Below are 15,645 nucleotides of genomic sequence, written 5' to 3'. Positions count from 1 at the left end.
AAATTCAGCAAAATCACATTTTTTAAAACAAAAAACAAAGCTTGTCTGACAGTGTTTAATTTAGTGAGCAATTTGCTGTTTAGCATGTACCCTAATACTCTGGCCAAACATGTACTTAATATTCTAAAAATACAAATCTGAATGCATGTGTATAATTCAGACTTCAGTTACAAACAAGAAAAACAATTTTGCTGGACATGTAATTCTTCCCTTTCTCTAAAATATAAAATAAAACTACTTGAGTGAAATACATTGTAGTTTCTTCTTAATGCTGACTTAACCTTTTACCCCAAAATCATTACCCATGTATGAGCCATTCACAAAGCCCGTTTCTTCTAAATGTGAATTAATCTTAAGGTATAAATTATTTCTCTTCTTTCAGCCCTAGTGATCATGCCATTAGATGCCAAAATCATTAGTTGTTGTAGGGTTTAACGCCAATTTTTCAGCACATGATAGGCTATACATGGCGGCCAGTATTAATGGTGGAGGAAGAACCCGGGGAAAACCATGGAAAGAACCACCGACCCACTAGCCCATGCAGACAGAGGTGAGATGGCAGCGATCCATCAAAATCGTTAATTTGGGCCCAGTATGTGATCTAGAATGAAACATTTGGTGTAAATATTTTTTCCATATTCAGGTATGGTAACCTTGATCTTTCAATCCCCAACAATGAACGACTTCTAGTTTATCCCAAGTGCAAGCCATCCAGTTTGATAACTGTAGATGGTAGAGAACCCAGACCTGCCACCTTGAGTGGAATGAAAATCAGGATCACTCTTTATGACCATATACGTACAAAGACTTTACAAAGGAATTGACATCTCTGCTGTCTTACGCTATTTACTTAATGTTAAAAAGTTATGCTACAGTCATACCATGAAAATCCATCATTCTTCCATTTTGATCTTTGATGATGATATTTAGTGTTAATTTTCAATTAACACACTAAATACCAGCATAAAAGATGAAAATGGAAAACTGGTAAGATTTCCATGGTATGACCAGTGTGACCTCATGAAATTTCTGCATCACTTTTGTTCTCTTTGAAGGAGTCAGAACCATCATAAATCAAAATCTTTTTTGTGGCATTTTTAAACATGGGAGATTTGGGTTACAAAAATCAGAAAATCCGAATTTTCAGATTTAAAGACAAAATTTGAGATGATCCTGAGTAAATCAGGATAAGTGTCAGGTCTGACAACCCAAGTTATTCTGCCAAAACAAAATTGTTAACAAAAAGAAGGAAATCACATAAAATGATCTACATTATGGAGGGTGTATACAAGTAAGATCTAAATATCATGATCTGCTTACTGACAAAAACTAGATACAAATAATATTCCCTTGGATAACGGGACTGGCATCAAATCCAACATTCATCAGTAACTACTGGAAGGCTAGTGCATGCTCTTCTAGCTACATAACAAAGCGGAGTGGGTTGCTTGGGAGGTAGTGTCCAACATATAACTAGGTAAGTATTTTGTCCAAAAAAAAAGATGTTTTACTACAAAAGCATATTTTTTATTCCATTACATTACCTAAGGATTAAGTGTTGGATTATAGGTAAAAGGATGTGGGAGTTACATGCCCTTACTCCAAAGTCTCCTAGGTAAGTCCTATAGGTGTTATGTGAAAGAAATAGCAACATTCTGTGAAAAGATGTGGTCCTTGTTACATGCTTAGGCAATTCATAAACAGTATCAGGAAAAAAGTGAAGACAACAAGCTTTGCAAAATTTAACAAATAATTTATTTCCTTAGAAAACAAGGTAAAAAAAAAAAGAAAAAGAACTTATGGTTTTAAGAATCAAATCCAAAAATAATCCAAGAATATCCCAAATAAAAATTAGAAGTCCTAGTAATAAAATGTTCTAATGAATCTGAGTTTGACTCCTGACAAAATCCAGAATGGAAGGCAATGATGTATGCTATAGCCAGTGTAGTACTGATGTGCCCACAGGTCTTTTTGTACCATGGAAAATAATATTCTGGTGTTTGTATTCTGAATAAAATTTCAATAAATGTCTTGTCCAAGAATTATGCATAGCTGCCAACCTTCCAGACTCACAATTAGTGAAAACAGGGACAAAAAGCCATGAATTTGGACATGAATTAGTGAAAAATACCATGACAATAACTCCATCCACTCTGACCGTCAATACTACACTATATCAAGTTCGCAATATAAAACTAAAACACTACATATATACAGAAATATTTTATTTATCAAGACATGATACTGTGGCAGACCTGAACTTCCTCAATTGCTTGATCATAAATTTGTTTTCTGAACAGTTCAGACTTCTTGCCTTTTGGTTGATCTTGGTGACTAAAATTGCTGACAAATTTTCTGCAGCTAAGGAGGCCCTAAAGTCTGTCTTATTTTTCCTCACTAGAAATACTCTTTCGCTGTCACTGTTGCTGTGAGGAATGCACAGGAGCTGTGGCACTTTTGTTTCTTCCACAGGAAAATTTGGAAGCGATTTTCGAGTCCGGGAACATTTGTCAGAACAAATGTTTAGCATAGTCTCCAGCTGATAAACGTAGATTGTGTTCGACAAGAAAACTCACAAATAATGCTTCAGCTTTGGTAGCCTGCAGGTCTTCCGCCGATGGCTTAAAATATTCCAGAGCTGAAATCTGTGAATTCTTAATTTTCCCAACTTCTACGTGTTTTTGCAACCGACATGCTTCCTCACATCATCTCTGCGATGGCAAACTGAGTGCAAAAAGCATGATGAATATCAGTGTTTAATGGCAGAATGCACGGCCACTTTTTAATATATTCTAAATTAAACTTGACTTTTTGAGTAACACATTTCTTTTTCCTTGGTGGTAAAGACATTTTCAAGATCTTACATGCGATAGTTAATGTTAACTCAAATCAGTGTTGGTGACGCATGTGCAGAGCAAAATTCCGGTTTCTCTCAAAAGCATTTGTAAAACTACTCTTATACAAATAGATTAAAATAGGCTAAAATGCATGCTACCAGGCCAACTGTACTAATCAGCTGTAGATCTACTAATATCGCGACCAGCAGTACCGGACCGTTTTGTCAACTGTGAATATCATGACTAGTGCTTAACGGGAAATCGGTTATTTTATTAAAGATTTAAAATAATTGATCATTGGAGTCGTGAAATTTTGGCTTGTCTCGTGAATCCGTACATCGCTGAAAAAGTCGCGAAATTCACACCAAATTCATGAGAGTTGGCAGCTATGAATTATGTATGAGCACTTATATTTTCCAGGGAAAGAATAATTCCATAAAATAGAATTTCAACTCAAACTGGTCACAACAGAAAAAACACCACCTTGATGTCGAAATGTTTAAAGCCCAACTAAAATTATTTCTCAAATACATCACTATTATATCTGACTACTGTGCAATTCTGGTAGACCAGAATCTCGAAAAAGAGGCATGTGTAAAGTCATGTACACCCAGTACAGCCTCGATTCCAAGATTGTCACAGTTGGAGCATCATCATGGAGCCTTCAACAGCTGCAGGAAGTGTATTAGCACCATTCTATTCTACAGCCCCAAGCCCACAAGTGAGCACCTGATTTTTATCAGATAGTCTCTTCCTAGTACATAAGCATTATTCTTTTTCACCTTAGGCACGTGGCTTTTGTTGAACCTCTAAAGGAACATTTTTTAAAATCAAGTGACACCCTCTGTCAACTTCCAGAAGGTGAAGTCAGTGACTGTGGAATAAAGTCAAGACCTCAATAAAATTACTTTTCATCTCATTGCATGTATCATGCTCTGATTTTAGTTCATTCCTCATAGCCAATGATATCCAAGTTTTTAATGACATAAGCAAGGTTCATCAAAAGCAGACGAGAAATGGAGTGTCTGGATTTGTCAAGTTACATCTCAGCCAATCACATTTATAAGCAGCATGCATAAAACTCTCTATAAATGAACCTATGGAAGACAATGATAATATAAGCTTATTTACCAAGCTGGTTCAAAATCCAATCAAAATTTGGTCTCCAAAATGGCAACAAGCTTAGCCAATCAGACATAAGACTACCTCATTAATATGCAATGGTCTTCCTCATAATCAAGACTGTCCAATATAATATATGGCTAATAAGTTTGAAAAAAATCTGATCAGGAATACGGCTGCTAAAGATGACAACCAATCTAATGCAAAAGCATGTCATTAATATGCACTGATTTCACTTGCAAATCATACTCATTCAAGATTGTGATGATACAAGACCATAAACCAAATCTGACCAAAATCCTATAAAAATAGTGTCTTGGGGGCTTAACACCACTTGTCAGCATGTGACAGGCTGGCCAGAATATCTGGAGGGTAAAAACCCACAACTGCTCTGGAAAGAACCATTGACCAAAAGGAAGTTATTGAAATCAAATTCTTTGTCAGAAGTTTCACTTTCTGTCTGACATTTATATGACTTTTCTGGGTTACCAGCTAGTTAACTAGTCATTATACCAGTGGAAACTGTTATTACTTCCTCAATTTGAGCATGATTTGTAAAGAAATCAGTTATACATAGTTCCATATCTGCCTCTTAGCAAAACTGCAGAATTTACAAATCAACAATGGTGCTACATACTGTATGAGAATCAGATTGCAAAAGTTTCTTTTAGTTAAAAATTTTAATAAAACAGGAGTGCAAGATTCCAGTCCACAAATGTTTTTACGATGAAAGAATTTCAAAATTGTTATGTTCTATATTGCTTAATTACAAAACATCTACTATTATTTTATACTAGTTCTTCTACAATGTTTATACTTTAAAAGTTTGAAAAAGATTTGGCTTTAATCTGGCATATTTGTCTTAATGGTTTTTAAAATATATTTGGTGAGAGACAAAACACTAACCCCTCAACTACTTCATAGAAATATGTCAAACAAATTCTACTACACCTGTCTTGGAGTGTTGGTAGACCCAGGTCAGTTAACATAAGTGTTTTACCAATTAAGTCCAAGGAAATGAAAGTTCCAAATGATCAGAAGCATCGTATTAGAAATGTGTTGTGTTTGTTCTGCACCTCCAAATTACTAACTGGAGAGAAGAATTTTTACTCTGAACTTAGGTCAAGACTATAAAAAATAGGTGGCAAATAAAATAATAGCAGGCATTAAATTTCTGTTCAATTATTATTATTTGTTATTCAATAAAATATTTAAACAGTATAGATATATTAGAAATGAACTCACCTCATATACAATACATATATATATATATATATATATATATATATATATATATATATATACACACACACACACACACACACACACACACACACACACACACACACAATATCATCTTTATCATGCTATTATCTGCATTTTTCATTTTGATCCTTTTTAATCAAAATATTTTATTTGGGCTATAAGCAGTATTATTTAATTTCTTGTTACACTTCATTTTGTGCACTATCACTGACACTAGTATTAGATGTTGAAGGAAAGTCTATACTGTCATTCTCATTAATTTCAATTGAATCATTTTATACGATCTTTGCTTTTACTGTACATGCATTTTTACCCAACCATTAGTCAATATATTCAGCATGAAGATAGTCTTTAATTATTAATAATTCACTCACAGAGTTCAATCAGAGCAGAAAGTAATCTTCATCAACAAGAAGCTTGATGCATCACACAAATGAAAAAGTCATGCATCTTTATGACTTAATGGATAGATGGCTACTTTGATGAACCTTATACAATGTGTCACAGATGTTTACATGCATCATTTTTAATTTTGCTGTGAAAAATGGCATAAGGACTTGTATTGGAGACAACTACAAATCAGATGCAAAAGAAATGTTTTAATTGTGATAATCATTAATTTCAATTTTCTCATTTTCTAAGGCCTCTATACACATAGTACCTTTTGCACTGAACCATCACTGGGTTTCACCTTCATTGACTTGTATATTCAGCAAGAAATAGACATCCTTCAATTTTTGACAATTCGCTCATTCCATCAAAGCATGATGAAACAATATTATTATTAATAATAATTCTTTACTTAAAAAGGGTAAATCAATTAGAACAGCCTTAGATGATTTTGTCCTTAACATTTTCATTGAGTGACTATTTATCACCAAATTTACGAGCTTGTCAGAAGTGGAATGCTCTTCTGATGATGTTTTTGCCATACATTTTGTGTCTGATTCATTTATAACCAAAGTTGGTCAATGAAAAGGCTTGCTTCATAGTCAGTCATGTTCAAATTTTCAAGATGGTCATGATGCTAGCCATGATGGCTGTATAAGCAGCACCATTTCCAATTTCAGACCAACTAGACCCTGGGGAGGATGTACTTGTAAAGCTTCTGGGTAATCCATCTTGTTGTTTTGGAGGAAAAAGGGCAATAAATTTAACACCATTGCAAACGCTTGTCTTGTGTTGGACTTGAACAGCTAAAAATTATACTATTTATTATGTTTTCATGTTTTCAAAAAGCGTAATGATTACGCCAAAAGCGTAATGGTTGGCATGTATGTGTTTTCATATACTGTATTGTTCTATTAAATTCATTAAGTTTTGACATTTAAATGAGGTTCTGAACAAATTCAAGGTATTTTCAAAGTGAATCCCTAAATTCAAGGATTCTTTAAGGTTGTACAAACTGAATTGGGATTTTCAGGTGAGTGATAGTTCTTTAACTTTTGGAGGAAAAATTTGATCAAACGCAAATAAAGGTTTCAAGAGTAAATTGCTGAAATTTAGAATTCTGCATGATTCTCAACTATTTAACAATGAAACTAGGGTGCATTTTCCACCAGATTATCCCAAAAAGCTCCATGCAGCCATGCTTGTTAATTTAAAAATTGCCAACTGAGACTAAACACAAATCAGAGATGCCTATTTTTTTTTTCTGGAATTGACAAAAATTGATGGCCCCTTCTAATTCCTTCCTGAAGACTTGGATATATGATGACACTATCAAGCAATATGTAACTGTGCAAAACAAGATATATTTTATGGACACAAGTATGCAAATAAATTGATATGTATTACCTCATTACATGTATTTCCCATAAGCCTTATGTATTTACCTCATTACATGCATTTTCCATAAGCCAAGTACTTACCTTATTATATGCAATTCCCATAAGCCGTATTTATGGATTACAATGTACACTTAAATGTAAACAGTGCAGACCAGGCTGGCCACAGAATATTCAAGTCTCAGTGACCTATCATGCTGTTCTTGTTGTTTGGGGTTTAATATCATTTTTCAGAGCATGATAGGCTCTATACATGTTGGCCAGTATAGATGGTGAAGGAAAAATCCAGGAAACCCCAGTAAAAAACCACCAACCCATGTTAAGCCACCTGCAAACTTTTTCACATATCCACATTGAAGAGGCTGAATTTCTACATTCCAAAAAGATTTTCCAGGAATGCAAGATAGGGGCATTTTTTTCTTTTAACTGCTGTGTGTTGAAACCATCTATGTTCTTGACCAGTAACAAGATTTTCAAATTGGCTGTCATTTATGACCAAAGAGAAATCATTAAACATATTCTTGTAAAATCCAATGTTTGATCAAAATCAGTTCTGAAATGTGGCCACAAGAGTCTTAACAAGCAAATGTTGAAAGATGCATGAGTGAAAATGCACAATGGATGCATGGTCATATCACTGGCTTACTTGACCTTATGGTGAAATGAGTTAAAAAATTTACTTTTTTTTCCTGCTAGAAGTAATGTAGAATTTACAAACCCTAAACAAAACTTCCCCTGGGTTGACATAAGCAAGGCCTATGATACATTCTGGCATCATTTTCTCATTGTGACCACACATTTTTCATTGATCTGATTGATGTACATCTAGTCATCTGCAACTTCTGAATTGCATCTATACCCCTCAATGCATGCTTACTGATCATGCAAGTAAATCAATAGAAATTCAAAATATAAACCGTTTTACTGGCAAAGATGATGCATTACACTGGTAAGAAAAACAGGATAAATGTTGACATCACAACAGTACAGTCTAGTCTCATTAATCCAACTGCCCTTTATCCAATATTGTTATTTTAGCATGATGCAATGAAAAAGACTGAATCCATTAATTTTAAAAAGCACCTATTTCTTTAACAGTATTTAAATTCATGGACATTTCTCTCTAATGCTTCTTTAGTTTTAATTGATGCATCAATTTTTTGTTGGGTCTCTAAACCTGCAACCAGGAAATCCATGAAAACGGGTGCATCACAAATACAAGTCAAATGACAGGAACTGTGATTGCAGTGTAAACAGACATCTATTTTGGCTTCTCACTTCATTTGAAATCTGAGTTTTTTTTCATTAAACAAACTCCATCTTTAATTGCATGAATAAACAGACATCTGTAATCTGGCACATCATACTGCCTGTAATCTTCGAGTTCTGGGTCAACACAGTACATGCCTGTACTAACCTCATTGTTGCATAAGAAAGTGTAAAGCAAAAATTAAAAAAATAAGTCAAAGCAATTAGCATATTAGGAAACCTGTTCCATTTAACAAACATATTTTCTCCACTTCTTAATGTAAACTTGTCTGTGTAATGTGAGTCAAATGCTTTTTATTATCTTGTACAATTACTTAAAACACCTAGCTAACAGTTTTTGTCATATGACTTCAAACTTGGCATGAAGCCTTGTAATGTGTGCATCCTCAAGATTGTTAAACAACAGACTAAACAAGAGTATTTCTACCTTGAAGCCAGTCAGCAAGCCCAATAAATTCATCAACAAGAGTCCACTGATGGGACTAACACACTACTCTCTAAAAGTAATGACCAGGAATTCAAGGTAAGACCATGACTTTGTTTTAACTACTGAGTGTTTAAACTATTGTATTCTTGGATGACAAAATTTTTTAATTAGCCAAGGAGACAGCATTACTGGATGTCAGATAGGCACCACTTTTAATTTTGGGAAAAACTAGACATAATTAGAAAACTTTTAATGAAAACTCCATGCCAAGATGACCATCCATTCAGGAAGAGTTGCAGTGTTTTTTAAAAAGGCCATCCTGACAGCTCTGTATGGTATAAGATTAGCACCATTTGTATTTAGGAGCAACAAGAAATCAATGAAGACTTTTAGTAAAATCCTTATGTCAGTATGACCATCGATTCTGAAGGAAGCACAATACAAAGATTTTCCGGATGGGCACTCCGTAAGCTCTTCTTCCTACGACCAGTGGAGCTAAAAAGGGGTGGGGTGGGGGTACTCTTATCAAGAAAGATAACCTTAGTATCTACTTTTAACAAATTTTGTGTAAAGTTGGGGTGGGCATATCATTGGATAGATATGGTAAAATATGTGCTCACTGAGATATGGTAAAATACGTGCTCACTGCAGTTTTCCTGTATATGATTGTCTGTTCCAGTTTTCATATATGTATTGGGCATAGTACAAGTGGAATTAACTAGACCAGACTGTACTTTGTGTCTTGCATGAACCCTCACCTAAAGTCAACCTCATCTCGTCTTGTGGATGGTTTCTCAGGGTTCCCACTGTAATCACAACAATCAGTAAGACAGAGGAAATGAAAGAGAAAGGAATAATTACGAGCCAAAATGGCGCAAATTGAAACCTATGCCCACAGAAATTATTGTACATACAAGTTCAATGTGTGATGAACAAACACATTTTCCTTTAAATATCACTGTTATCCAGAAACTTGTCATTCAGCCAAGATACTTATAAAATAAAATATTGGAGAAAAATGCTTTGGAACATTCTAGCAGATGTTATTTTCAAACCTTCAGTTTTTGGGGCAGTCTATGAAAAATGTTATTTGCACCCAAATTAAACAAACAAAAATTTGATGACATACAAAAAGTGTAATTGAAATATATATTGCACACATGATACATATTGGGTAAAAGTCATGGAGATTGATGTTAACATGACAGTAAAAAATTTTTTTTCCAATTTTGATTAACTAGCAACACTGGCTAGAAATATAATCAGAATCAAACACCACCATTCCAGCATCTGGATTTTACTGCAAACAATCATATTTCCGTAATTTATGTTTTTATTGTACAAGTCCATTTTTTAAGGGTCATTTCCATAAGGATTATGGCAAAACTGAAAGAGTTAGTAAGGTATGCAGATGGCCCAGGCAGGCGTCTATCATGCAACCCTTGGTTTATGAATCCAACAATACAGAGTTTCCATGGCTACCCTAAACTACTGTCTATGAATATTACTTGTTAACTATTCACACTATTCATAATCAGGACAAGTTTTATTTTTCCAAGTTTCATGAACCTTTTGTATTTCTATTTCAGATACAGTTATGTTTTGCACAATCTTCAGTCTAGTTTGGCACTGCTCAAAAGTAAATGTAGGGAGTAAGAAGAGCAACATTTTAAAAACAATAAACATTTTACAGATTTTTGGACAATGGACTTTATAATACTGACCTTCCCTTTTTATGTAGAAGAGAACATTAAAAATTCAATAACCTGTATTCTGAAACGTCATCCACTGTTCTCCGACCATGAGCCCGATTCCACAAGTCCTTCACCTTACCCACAGCTTCATCAACAACCGATTTTTTGCCATTATTCCATTCATCTATTTCATCTAGCTGTTCACGTTTACGTGGTTCTTCGTCATATCGGTCACCTAGTCAGAAACAATTTAAAATTGAAAGCTCATCCATTCCACGTCTTACCCTACAATTTAAGAGCTGATTATATGAAACTGACTCTTTTAGCATCATAGAGTTTGTTTCCCTTTCCATCAAAGTGACAGCTACCTTCCCAAGACAGGTACTTTAATGATACATGGAAAAAAACATGAACTCTTCATTCATCTTATGATTTAAAAATCCCACAACATAAATTTTTATGTAATAATACAATTATTGAAAAATATTTTTTATAACAGTAGTTTAAACTCACACAAGAGTTCAATCATTCAGCTAAATACTATACAGTAAAATACCTACCACGAGGAGGCAATATCTAGCACGAGGTGGCAATGCCTTTCGAGAAAGGGGATTGAGTGTGGGTGGGTAAAACTTGTACAATGCACAAATATGGAATATGATATCAAAATCTAAGTTATTACCACATATGCAACATGATTACCAGGAAAAGCACATTATATGCCTGCCCCATTTTTTGATAGTTTTCTATGTAGATAATAGAACTTTTTTTGCAGAAACCATTCTTCTTTGTCAACATAATAACCTTGACCTTGGATCTCTTGGCTCAAAAATCATCAGACTTCTTCCTTTGACTAAGTGAATTCGTTGCAAGCCATCTACAAAGTTCTGGCCCAGGCTGTAATGTAGAACTGTTGTTATTGTCTTTCTGTCAGTGACAGTGACTTTTGGCCTTAAAACCTCAAATCAACAATTTTTTTCCTTACCCCAAGTGTGAACTGTCCACAAAGTTTGGTGGAGTTTACGTTAAACAGAAGTAATGTTATTGTGCATAAATAATTTACAGTTCTGTGAAAGTGAACTTGACCTTTTGGCTACAAAATGAATAAGGTTCTTCCCTGCATTGAGTGCAAGTCATTCACAAAGATTGGTGGCCATAAATGGATAACTCTAGTTACTGTGCAGAAACCAGTTTTCCACTGTGATAAAGACCTTCAACCATGACCTTTTGAGTCCCAAACAGATAGGGATATTCCGTACCCCATGTGCCATTCATCCAAATGTTTGGTAATGGCAGATTGAGGGGAACTAGTAATTGTGCAGAAACCTTTTCCTTCTTTCAGTTAGTGAACTTGACCTTTATCCTATTAGCCCTGCAATTGATTGTGACCTTTTGTCCTTGAAATCATTAGAGTTCTTCTTACCCCAACCAACACACAAAGTCTGGAAACTGTTATGTTGTTGTTGTTGTTGTAGGGTTTAACACCATTTTTCAGCACAAGATAGGCATACATGGCGGCCAGCATAAATGGTGGAGGAAGAACCCAGGAAAATCCCCCACAGAACCACCGACCCACGAGAAGCTACTGGCAAGCTTTCTCTCATACCCACATTGGCCGAGCCCAAGACTCGAACACACGCAGAGGTGATATGGCAATGATCCATAACGGTGAGCACTTTAGAATACTCAGGGCCCTGGAAACTGTTATATTGGAGAACTCTAGCTATCGTGTAGATGCTTTTTCCTTCTTACAGCTACTGACCTTGACCTTTGAGCAATTGACCCCAAAATCAACAGTTCTTCAACACCCCAAATGCAAGCCATCCACAGAGTCTGAAAACTGTAGATGGTGGACAAGTAAATTATTGTGCAGAAACCAAATTGGTATAAGGAGGATGGGTGGTGAGTTAAATTGACAGACATCACACATAATGCGCTTTGAAATATGGGAATCATGTAAACATGTATCACAACCAGGAACAATTTTGCATTCACTACTATAACATTCAAATCATTACACAGTACTGTGCATTTAAGTTTAAGAAAGTGTGTGCATTAAATATCAGCTTGGTTCAAATTATGTTGCGACTCAAAATTTGTAGTTCAGCTTACACACAGATGAAAAATAAGTTTGGTGTCCAATGAATAATAATGAATTCACAGTAGCTTCTAAGTTATGTTCATGGGGGAAAGGAAAATCCCCATGTTATGATCCAGAGATCCCGGTTCAATGTTCCCATTAATGGTAAAGAAATCATCCACCAGCTACTAATAATTTTCTCAGATGGTTACTAAATATTTTGAAACTGTCTATTCTGGCTACTGCCTTTCTCATAATTGTCTCCTGATGAAAAGACGGGTTGTGATGAATATTTCAATTAATGACAAAAGTGTGACTATCAATGAAACTTTCATAGTAGAATCAGTGCAATATGACATATTGATACTTGAACCATCGATCACACAAGCCAATTCTAAGACATGCAAGACAAAGAACTCTGTTGATTTATGAAAATTCCAAAAGCACTAGCACAACCTACACCCATAGGTCCACCACTGACAGAAGTTTCAGATGACAATCTCTAGTGATGGAGTTCAAAGCAGTTATAAAAGTGAGTACGTTTGGACTGCATGACGATATCCACACACTTCAAACTTAATCCCAACAGGATGCCCAAGGTCTGAAAACATTTACCTCTATTAAAAAATGAATAATATCTTTCTTAAGCTAATATAGTCTACAAGATAGTACCCAAAAGAAGAAATAGAAAGCTAAATTGCTTTATTTCAAAGAGCTAATGCATGAATGAATGAGAAAATATGGAATAATTTTGTACCTTGCAACAAGAGAGTGATTGGCAGATTGATATAAAAGCAATTGGGGAACTAGCAATAGATTTTCAATGTTAAACAATCTGAAGTATTATCTTACATCTTAAAGCCCCAGAAAATAACAAAACTGTTAACATAGGCAATAACTTACTGTATCTGTAACCATCTGAATGGGAATCACTAGCCAAACCAACATATTTATCCTTATTTTTCTTTGCTTTCTTTCTCTCCTCCCTCAACCTCTCATCATCCTGTATGAAATCAATCAGCTCTTTGACTTTGTGTCGCACTGAAATTTAAAATAAAAAATTTTAACGGTAATTCACACAATGAAAAGTGTTTGTAAAGGACACTTAAGGAAACAATTTTGTCCCTTATCAGGACTTGAAATTGATCATTCGGAAAGTTACAATTTTTACAAGCTGTAATTACTTAACCAGAAGTTACTTATCAGTGATATTTTCAAGTTTTATTTCAAAACAGGCCACTGTATGATAAAGGCGGCGACTAGAACTGTGTTCATTAAACATGGATCCCCCATCACAGAATCTCAGAAATGACTCAGAAACCCTACCAAGATCTGACGGATGAAAAGACATATGAAAAATAAACAAAGGTAACACTATATGCCCCTGCTACATTTGTAGTACAGCATTTAAAGGTTAACACCATATGTCCCCGCCATAATTGTAGTATAGTGTTAAAAGGATAAAACCATATGCCCCTACCATAATTGTAGTAAAGCATTAAAAGTTACACTATACTGTTATGTAAGATTTTATGAGAATATTACCTATGAATAGACCAACTTGAAAAATGTTTCAAAGAACCCATGAATAGTTCCCCTTTAACCATTTTTCAAAGAACGTGGATGAATAGACCCCCTTTTAGCTTGCTTCAAGGAATGTCTTGATGAAAAGACCTCCATTACATATGTTTCAAGGAATGTTAAGATGAAATAGACCCCTTCAAGAATGTTTCAAGGAATGTGTGGATGAACAGATCACCTTTTGGTATGTTTCAAAGAATGTGTATGCGATAGATCTTTTTTTAAGTCTATGTCAATAAGTCTAGTAAGTTTACCAGTTTTCTCAAGAAGAAAAAAACTTCAACAAATTAAAAATAATAACTACAAGCCATGAAAACATGAAAGCTATCCTTTGTCAATTTACTAAGTATAACTTATAGCAGACAATAGCAGATGTTGAAATTCAGATGCCATTTCTGGGTCACTTTCTACATGGCATTACATGCATGACTGATATTAGGCTCACCTTTGTAAACTTTGTTACTGCTGGGGGTGGTGGGAAATAGTACCAAGTAAAAACTTAACCAGTTTAACCTACAGTACCATGCAGACAATTACCCATGACTTGTCAACAACTGAACCCATTGTCTCACAGCACTACAGAAACTGGTGGGTCTGGCAATCGTACCACAACTATGTTAAACAACACAGAATATTGACAATAAAAAATCTGAAGGCATCACCTACATCTAGGCACATTCCATATCTGGCTAAAATCCAATAATAATTAAGGGAATTAAAAAAAAAGTGGGTGGTTCTGACAATTAGAGGCGACAGAACTGCTGCACAATGATGCTCCTGCTACCAAGGTCTCATTATATCAACCAAATCCCGTTAAAAATTGTAATTTAGAAGTTACTTAATGCTGCCAAGGTCTCAATGTATCAACCAAATCCAGTTAAAAATTAATTGTAATTTAGGAAGTTACTTTGCAGAAATGAAAGGGAGTTGGTCCAACTATCAGGGACTATATTTCTGCTAAACAATGATGGAGACTGCCAACACTAAAACTCACAAGATTTCATCAACATCTAGCTGGCTGAAAAACAATAATATATACTGGAGTTACTGTGTAGAAACAAAAGTAGGCTGGACAAAATGAATAATGCTTAGATATGCCCAATTCCTACCTTTTCTACGAACATTAGGGACAAAATAGAAAGCATCTGTCAGATCAAATTCCCAGAACAAGATGATCACAAAAATATGGATAGACAGAGGCTGATAATCAGCCTTTGACTCAACACTGAACATACCATTCATGCCCTGATCTTTGCCATTTTCATCTGTGAAGGAATAATTCTCCAGGCTTCTCAGATCATACAGATGTTCTCTGCAGCTGGTGACAACCCTTTCTGAGCCATTTTTCACCAAGTATGTCAGCAGTAGCAGGGACTAAAACCAAACAAGTGAAGACAGTTTTAGAAAATCACAATTCTAAAACAAAAGCAATCAAAGATAAGTATAAAGTTCATAATAAGAATAATCAAAAATATAGAAGAATCTCCCAAATCTTTAGTTAAAACTAAATAATGTATCCGGCCCCAAGCTTGTGTACATTCTCATTCTCAAACTTGGGTCTCAATCCAAAATTTGTATGTAT

General features: G+C 34.9%; 1 protein-coding gene across 5 annotated transcripts in view; it reads right to left on the bottom strand.

The window, feature by feature from the left end:
• LOC149794794 (uncharacterized) overlaps nucleotides 1-15,645 on the bottom strand; it is a 72,254-nt gene that overhangs the window by 49,745 nt on the left and 6,864 nt on the right. For 4 of the 5 annotated variants that reach the window (XM_089964445.1, XM_089964448.1, XM_089964449.1 and 1 more), the window contains exons 3-6: nucleotides 15,299-15,437; nucleotides 13,386-13,523; nucleotides 10,475-10,637; nucleotides 9,467-9,514 (exon numbers count right to left, since the gene is read on the bottom strand). In XM_089964445.1, the coding sequence (XP_089820571.1) occupies nucleotides 9,467-9,514; nucleotides 10,475-10,637; nucleotides 13,386-13,523; nucleotides 15,299-15,437 (488 nt within the window). The remainder of the gene's footprint in view (nucleotides 1-9,466; nucleotides 9,515-10,474; nucleotides 10,638-13,385; nucleotides 13,524-15,298; nucleotides 15,438-15,645) is intronic. The other variant, XM_089964447.1, reaches the window with a different exon arrangement.

The sequence above is a fragment of the Sinohyriopsis cumingii genome, chromosome 7, assembly GCF_028554795.1.
Source record: "Sinohyriopsis cumingii isolate HCF-2022 chromosome 7, ASM2855479v2, whole genome shotgun sequence".
In the NCBI taxonomy this organism is placed as follows: domain Eukaryota; kingdom Metazoa; phylum Mollusca; class Bivalvia; order Unionida; family Unionidae; genus Sinohyriopsis; species Sinohyriopsis cumingii.
This window is presented reverse-complemented; position numbering and strand designations above follow the sequence as displayed.